The sequence below is a fragment of the Limulus polyphemus genome, unplaced genomic scaffold (assembly GCF_000517525.1).
Source record: "Limulus polyphemus unplaced genomic scaffold, Limulus_polyphemus-2.1.2 Scaffold11264, whole genome shotgun sequence".
Lineage (NCBI taxonomy): Eukaryota > Metazoa > Arthropoda > Merostomata > Xiphosura > Limulidae > Limulus > Limulus polyphemus.
This window is the reverse complement of record NW_013676874.1, coordinates 1-9,039: the sequence shown is the minus strand read 5'-3', so window position 1 is coordinate 9,039 and position 9,039 is coordinate 1. Positions and strand designations below refer to the sequence as shown.

The 9,039-nt window shown below is 33.2% G+C and overlaps 1 protein-coding gene across 1 annotated transcript in view; it reads left to right on the top strand.

Moving 5' to 3' along the window:
- The window catches only part of LOC106476697 (piezo-type mechanosensitive ion channel component-like), an 11,866-nt gene extending 4,456 nt beyond the window's left edge, over window positions 1-7,410 (top strand). Inside the window, exons 5-8 of the mRNA XM_013937331.2 lie at window positions 420-591; window positions 1,304-1,464; window positions 6,627-6,754; window positions 7,231-7,410. Coding sequence (XP_013792785.2) covers window positions 578-591; window positions 1,304-1,464; window positions 6,627-6,754; window positions 7,231-7,410 — 483 coding nt within the window. The 5' untranslated portion in view covers window positions 420-577. The remainder of the gene's footprint in view (window positions 1-419; window positions 592-1,303; window positions 1,465-6,626; window positions 6,755-7,230) is intronic.
- Window positions 7,411-9,039: the final 1,629 nt, after the last annotated feature.

The following is a 9,039-nucleotide window of genomic DNA, read 5'->3' as shown; positions in this document are numbered from 1 at the left end:
GATACATCAGACAGTAAGAAAGATTTATGAGAAGGAGTAACAAAGATACATCAAATCTTTCTTACTGTCTCTATACATGAAAGTGAAACGAGATACGATTGAAATTCATAAATAAATTTTTAAAAACTTTAAGCTCAAGGAGAATTAACAACAGCCAATATATACACTTCTGCCATATAACATTGAATTTGTGGTATATAAGAATAAAAACAAGATTACATTTGAAATCCCATTGCTTTCTAAAAATTGTCACTTTTTTTGCAATTTTGTTTAAAAATTCATTTTTTGAATGCTTTAAAATATTGGTTATACATGAGTAAACTGATTTTTTAAGCTATTTTTATTTTTCACCTCTTATTTCATTTAATACCATTGTTTTCATATTCCTGTTATTTAATATATTTTACTTAATTCCTCAGACATAAACAAACAGATACCTGAAGAAGACTGTACCGTTCCTATTGATGAGGCTGGACTTTTGTGGGATGGTATTTGTTTTGGATTTTTACTTTTGCAGAAGAGACTTTTTTGTAGCTTTTACTTTCAGCACTTGGTGAGAGAGATCCGTGCTCAACAGATGTTAGCGTCCAGGTGAGTTTTACTCATTTACCATTATCTTCTTGTGTGTGTGTTTTAAAGAGCCACGTGGAAATGTTAGTTATAATCCTGAAAGAAGAATCCCCTTTTTTTTATAAGGGCACGGCTGTCTGTCTGGCTAGCAGGGCAAATTTTCTGAGAGGTATTTGTGCAACAGTCACAATGTACATTTGTAGATTCGTCAGTAGTTCAGTGTAGGACTATCTAGGAGTTTTGTGACAGAAAACTATTAAGATCACAAAAGGTCTTTTTTTTATTTGTGTATATTAAGACAAGAACTCTATTGTTATTGAAAACAAACTTTAGTTTTTAAATAGAAATGGAGCTTGACCAAAATATATTTGTCAAAATACTACCTTTGTATCCTAGGCCTACATTGATGATGAATAGTAACAGCACCCAGTACAAACAAGTCCTGCACTCGGTGTTTTATGATATTTTTAAAGCAATATAGACGGTATTTATTTAGTTCCAAACTCAGGTTCTCTCTAATAATTAAAATTTGTTTTCAATAACTAAGGATTTCTTGTAGTTGTATATGATGTTTTGTGGATATACAAGACTTTCTGTTACCTGGGTTTAAAACGTGATCACTGGACAAATAGTTTTTATAAAAGTGATAGTTTAAATTTTTGTTCTGTTTTATAGTCAACATTAAGTTTATTGTATGAGAATATCAACTTGCTTTATTTATTTTGCACACTAGAGGAGCTGAACTCATAAATGAAATCCAAATGAAAGAAGTTCAGGAACAGCAGGTTGCAGAGAAGGAGATCATGGAGAAGATCAAGATGAAGATGGATAGAATCAGAGCACACCAACAGAAGACCAGAGGAAAATACAAGGAACCTGAAGACCATTTCCGTGGTAAGCTAAGACACTATTGTCTGGTGTTAACTGTTAAAATGAACTGTGTTTGATATTTCTCCAGAGTACTGCTTGTTAAATTGTATTTATTTAATGAACATCTGAATATTAATTTATATTGTTTTTGTTTAAAAAATCATTTTTGTATGAATTTGTTTTTGATGTTTTTATCACACATCCATCCAAAAAATGCTCAAAGTAGAAATATTATGGCTTATTGTTTTAATTACTGTCAGAGATATAGATGTTATGTTTGGTACGTTTTAAGGTTATGACATTGAAATATTTTTCATTTAATGGATGGAATGTTTGGAAATTGGTTTACACAATTTAATATGTATTAACTTTTAGATGAAGAAATATAGAAATAGGCAGTAAAGTATACGTAGGCCTAAAAATCCCTCAGCTTTGGCTTAAACCAATATTCAAGGTTTGTAAACAGATGGCATTGAAATGGTGGTAAGTCAACAAAAATGCATGGATAATTCTGTTGTATGTGGAATTCAAGTCTTGTTTTCGTGCAGTGCAAGTTTTTAAACTTAATTGAAAGAGTAAAATTAAAAATCTGTGGATGAAAAGGGAAGCAGTAGACAACCCAACATAAGTAAAGATACTGTTGGTTACATATACATCTGATAAGAGAAGCAGTAGACAACCCAACATAAGTAAAGATACTGTTGGTTACATATACATCTGATAAGGGAAGCACTAGACAACCCAACATAAGTAAAGATACTGTTGGTTACATATACATCTGATAACAGAAGCAGTAGACAACCCAACATAAGTAAAGATACTGTTGCTTACATATACATCTGATAAGAGAAGCAGTAGACAACCCAACATAAGTAAAGATACTGTTGCTTACATATACATCTGATAAGAGAAGCAGTAGACAACCCAACATAAGTAAAGATACTGTTGCTTACATATACATCTGATAAGACAAGCAGTAAACAACCCAACATAAGTAAAGATACTGTTGCTTACATAAACATCTGATAAGAGAAGCAGTAGACAACCCAACATAAGTAAAGATACTGTTGTGTTAATTATATACAGTAAGGTACTTTCATGTTTAATGTTATCAACAAAATAAAGTCAACTATAAACAGTTTTTAAGCAGTGGTGCCAAACCACAAATTTTATTTAATGTGGGGAGGGGCATATATATAAGTAAGCAACTTTTTACTTAGCATTGTTAGAGAAATACCTTTAATCCCATCTAGTGTTTAAGAGTTTTACACTAATTACTGGCTGATTAAGAAGCTTAAAGTCAGCTCTCGGCAGTGTCAAGGATCTTGTTGTTCCTAACATTTATTAATTAGGTTATTTAATGCGAAACAGCTAGTATATAATATCTGTTGAATACAGCAGGATAAAGTGGCTGTAAGTCAGAAAAGTTCTAAGTTGTGATGTTCGTATGTTTCGTGTTACTCTGCACTTGAGATGAAATTTCTCATTGTACTACAATAATACAAAACATGTTCGTATTTATTAAATATACAAATTAATTGTTTAGGTTATTGTGCACATATAAGTTTGTTACACGTTATTCATTATAAGTAACTGCACAACAACAACAACCCCTGTCCAGTTTACTTTGATCACCAATCATGTCAGGGATTAGTTTATTTATAGTTTTCTTTGCTTAATTTGTATTAAGTACGTGTTGTAACAGCATAAAAAGTATCTTCTGTAGACCAGACTACTGTTGACTGCACTGTTCTTGTAAGGTCTTCTGTCATTTTTTTATTGAAAATATATAGCTTTGTAACGACCTCTGTAGGTGTTTGTAGCATCTGATTCCACCTATCATAACACTCAAAGTATGGTATACCGGTAATTTAATTTTTTTTTTGTACTCCTATTTTTACCATAATATACTATTCAACTGTTTTCTCGTTGATTCGATACGGCTGACGAAGCCACATTCATTAGCCCGAGGCAGTTTATTAGACCTGTAACAAATTCTAAGATGTTACGTATCGTAAACCGCTTCATCTATTTAGGGTTAGTAAGGTTGTCAAACTTAATTATATGTTTATGCTATTTTCATACTAGTGCTTGTCTTTTCTGTAGCTTAGAACTTGATGTGAATATAATTCTATCTGAAGTGGAAAGTTACACAAAAAACATTAAATGGTAGACTTTTGATACCTTTGACTGCGTTATCAACCGGTTCTCAAAAGTGGATGTGTTGAGTTAATGACCAAGAGAATGACTTGTTATTATAATAAGTGTTTATCATATTTCTCTAAGAAGCAACGTGATATATATTCTTACAACATTTAACAATTAATGGTTAAAATTAGCCTAGAAATATAACAAGTATTTTAATTATAAGTTTCTTCAGTAACTCAAAGTTAGGATTCAAGTATACTGTGCAGAAAACTAATGAAGTTAAAGAACGTGTCAGTTCTTTTTTTTAAAAAAAACGAAGCTGGTGTGAGCTAGTACACGAAAAAGATGCCACTATAAAACCTGCTTCACAGAATTATTGTTATATCTTTTACTTCATTTCTTCGACAGAGTAGGGTCATCTGTAGTCTCGAAACTTATCTTGATTGGTTGTTTTGATAAGCTATTTAAATCTCCCCAGTTTTGTTTGATGCGGGTATGTGTGAACTACTGATCCCTAATGTTGTATACTCCTTTCTGTAGGAAGAGAAACATTTTGTTAGTTGCTATTTAAGTTCATTATTTTATTTTATGAAATGTTAGCCTAAAAGGTTAACGGCAGTTATTTTCTGTTTTTATAAATATGGTGTTTATAATTTCTGTAAAAAGTTCATACACTACCTTGGGTTTTTCACTGAAAAAACGATCAGGTTCCGAAACAAATGATGACGTTGAACATTGTGAACTAGTTGGTGGCAGTGTTAGCAGGCCTTTACTCGACAGAAAAGTCAGCAATGTTGTTAGGCCTAGACTGATTGAAAAACATGGTGAATTCCGAAGTGGTATGCCTATTAAATCAGTGTCTTGCAAAAAATGGCCATGCTTTTTGTTTTTAGTTTCGACTTTAAGGAAAGTCGGGAAACAATAAAAAAAATGTCAAATGCTTTTGTGACGTGTGATATTAACTGACATGTTTCTAACCTTGCATGTGTCGGGAATCATTGTCAGAAAGACAACAACTGTTGTTCCTTATATTGTTCCAAATTAAAGCTGTACACGCAGTATTGTTTATTGGCGTAACACGATAACAAAAGCCGGGATTAGTTTTGAGACACAGTAACAATTCTACAGATATAGGTTTTGCAGTAGAATAATGGCTATTGTATTTGTTTCTTGCAGTTTAATATAATCGGTTTGCTTTATATTAATATGTTTAAATGGTCAGTGTTAACGTGTAACTGTGAACTGCATTGCTAGTGAACATTGTGTACGTCTGTTTAAGTAAAATGCATTGTACGATATTTAAATAAAATAAATGTGTTTCTGTAGGATTTGGTTGGTAGTCACATGTAAATGTTTGATGTTAATAATGTTGATATTTACAAATAAATGTTCTATGCTCTCGTTGAATGTGTAAAAGATGTTTCAAGGTATTATTTTCTTGCTTTGAAACGGATGTTTTGTGTATGTCATGTTTGTTATTAACGTATCATTCCATTTCTCCTCACTGTCTCCTGGCTCTCTAGGAGCAGAGTTTGGCTCCTACTCCACTCCTCTGTACTCAGCCACAACTTCTCCTCAAACAGAACAGCCTGTCTCTCCTCCTCCATTGGTTCCCTCCCCACCACGTACCACCCTGTCCCCCAGCTCAGCAGCATTCACCACATACCTAGAGAGCTACATGGAACCACGTTTTTCCATGGGCGAACCGTCTCATCACCTTCATCATTCTGCTCAAGGACGGGTACTCTCGCCATCAGAAGATTCCTGTTCAGTGTTTTCTCCCCCTCCCTACCCTGTTGCCACCAATGTAGCCCAACAAGGTTTCTTTCAGACACCATATCCAGGAGGCATACCAGCTCATCCACAAGGGTGGGTTCACCACCCAGTTCCACCCCGCCGTACTTATTCTCGGCGATCAGCTGTTTCCCTAGTCCCTTCATCTCATGAAGCATGTAACTAAACACTTATTGGATCACTTGTTCCTTCTAAACATTTTACTGTAAGAACGTGTTAGAAACTTCCAGAAGCATGCAGTTTCTTCTGTTTGAGTTCAGCATGAATCTAACATTTGTCTTTATGTTCACGAATTCTGTGTAGTTCATGGTTTTGTCATAATTCCACATTCTGTGTTCGTTTTTTTTTTTTCTCTATTGTTATGTTTTGTGTCTTTATTTGCGTGGTGTGGAATATGTCTCCTTGAGCACGTTGGTGTTCGGGGTCGTTTGTAATTATCACATCTATTACCAATTACCTGTCAAGGTGAGCTAAAGAAGAAATAGCCATTCCTTTCTTTGTTTTGAAGAGAAATGATCTAGTTTTAGTTCTTTTGTGTTCGATTTCAGTTGCCAGCAATTGAAGTGCTTGTTATAAAGAGAGTGGTTAACAGTTTGTGTTGAAATTATTATAACAAAACTACACGAATCTCCTTGGTTCCCATTATTAGCTTCTTATGTTAGGTTTATTTGACATTTTTTACTTTTTTTTTTTTTTTTGGTTATTGGCATTCACCACATTTTTTAAGTTGCAATTGAAAATCAGTAAAGAACTGCCTTCTGCTTTTCCTAGATAATTTTATCCTAATAGCAAAGACCTTAGTATACTTCCTAAAAAAAAGTATTTTTAATGGTTTTTTTAAGAACAATTGAAATTTTTTCTCCACTTTAAAGATAATTCTAAACGACCTTCCTTTCCGTTTGTGTTGCCATGTTTATGTATTTCTCAAATGTGCTTAAATTATAATGTGTTTTGTTGGATCTGTTTATTACAAGACTCGTTTCTTTTTGGTAAAAATATTATAAATTTTGTTCTTTATAACACTAAGTTGGGATAAATTATAAAAATAAAATAGTTTGAATAGTTATATAAAATTAATGTTTAATCTGAAATAAAAGTTAATCAAACTTTTATTTATTTTACATTTCAAATTATTGTTTGTACTATTTATAAATGAACCAATCTAAATCTCAAATCCATTAGGGGATAAACCAAATATTTCTTAACTTAACATTGATAAAAAAGCATGTTGTGGGCCTTTCTAGCCATACGTTCCGGTGATTACCAAATGTTTGAAGAATTTCACGATGACGAGTTAGACTTAGATTTATCTCCCAAGAAGAGTGTTCTTGACGACGACGATTCTGAAGTGAGAGAGAAGGGACTGAATGCTGTGAGTTTTTTTTTGTTTTGTTTTTACAACTTGAAGATATTTAGAATATAATAACTTGTATTCACTAGAAACATAAATAATTTTCAGTTTGCCAGAATATATGATTATCGTACAAAATATTTCATCGTTATGCATGTGCCTAATACGTATAACAACAGGCAAAGAATAAAGTAAAAAAATCCACTGAGAAACATCATTTAAAAACATTCACAAATAGTCATTAATACAGCTTTAGTTGCACAGTGACCTCTAGTGCCTGCATGTGAAAGTAATCTTTGTAATTGTTAATAAGCGACATTATGTATGTTAATAGTTTGGTGGGTAACCACCAGCAGTACTCGTGTAAAGAATCGAGCTTTTGGTAATATCTCAAGAATAAATTGTCTACGATCTTTAGTACTTGACTAGAAGAAACATTTTAAATTTATTGTCTAGCATTGAATTTAAATCATCATCTGTTGTGTTTGTACCTGTAGTTGTTGAGTCAAACTTTGAAGAGTAACCTGAAGTATGCTGTTGAAGAAGTGAAAAAGGGTTCTGTAGAAGATGATGATGTAGGAGAATCTAGTGAACAGTCTGCTATCATCAGTGCGGACAGATCACCTGCCTCTCATACTGTCTCAGACACATCCCAGGTAAACTTATATCCTCATTAAATTACAGACTTATTTTTTTTTCCCATACTTCTCTCAAATAAATGTCAATTAAAATATTATTATCATTAGAGTTTACTATTAACAGATACAGGTTCCTTATTACCCTCAAGTCAAGGTGGAACAATTCTTCCCAAATTTGGTCCAGATCTGGATTCTGGATCACTTTGAAACATCTTTTTATAATGGGGAGATAGGGCATTTTTCAATTTTGGGTTAATAACTCTGTAAAGTGTGATTGGACTTGTACCCAAATTTCATGGGCACATTAAAGTTGAGACCCCTCATCTCACTACAAAAAATGATCTGGATCTTCGATCATTCTGGATTTGAGAAGGGTTTTCAAGGGTGAAATTTGACGTTATTCAATATATGAGGCAGGGTGAGGGTTTGCAATCTCACTGATTGCTCTGGTTTTTGTATCAATTACTATCAACAGATACAGGTTCTTTATTTTATGTGTTTAACATCAACAGATACAGGTTCTTTATTTTTATTGTGTTTAACATCTTAAACACATATAAAAATAAAGAACCTGTATCTGTTGATGTTAAACACATATAAAAATAAAGAACCTGTATCTGTTGATGTTAAACACATATAAAATAAAGAACCTGTATCTGTTGATGTTAAACACATATGAAAATAAAGTACCTGTATCTGTTGATGTTAAACACATATAAAAATAAAGAACCTGTATCTGTCATAAAAATAAAGAACCTGTATCTGTTGATGTTAAACACATATAAAAATAAAGAACCTGTATCTGTTGATGTTAAACACATATAAAAATAAAGAACCTGTATCTGTTGATGTGCTTCTTCAAATGGTGTGGCAGCTACAACAGCGGCAGAGGACCGACGTCGAGCAGCCCCGGGAACATCATAAGGACTAAGTGAGACACGCGAGAAGGTTCTTGAAGCTGGAAATACAAAAATAACAACATAAATACATAAGAACATGTGACTGGTAATCTGATTAAAAACAATCCCATGACTAATGATTAGAAAATACTAAAAACGAATATGTTTGATGACGGTAAACTATTATCAAAATAAGAAACGTGTGACTGTCGATGTAAAACTCATATATAAATAAAGAACCTGTATCTGTTGATGTTAAACATGGAACAAGTGATACTTCGCCTACAGTTAGCCCAGCACAGATTGGTTTAGATACAGTTAGTGATGCTGAGGAAACTAAACAGGGTGAGTTAAAAAAACCAAGTTTAAAAGAAATTAATACTGAAGTTGTGTCATAAAATACTAGAAAAAATGCAGAACTAGTCACTGGTAGGATAAAAATCTGGCTAATATATTGAATGGAGCTATGGTTGATTTGTCTGGTTGTTAAAGTGACTACCATCTAGGGTTGAATAGTTGTTAGAGGGGCTACCATGTGGGTTTGAATGATTGTCAGAGGACCTACCATGGTGGGTTTGTCTGGTTGTTAGTGGAGTTACCATGATGGGTGGCTAGTTGTTAGTAGGATTAGAACATAACATGGTGGGTTTGTCTGGTTGTTAGTGGAGTTACCATGATGGGTGGCTAGTTGTTAGTAGGATTAGAACATAACATGGTGGGTTTGTCTGGTTGTTAGTGGAGTTACCATGATGGGTGGCTAGTTGTTAGT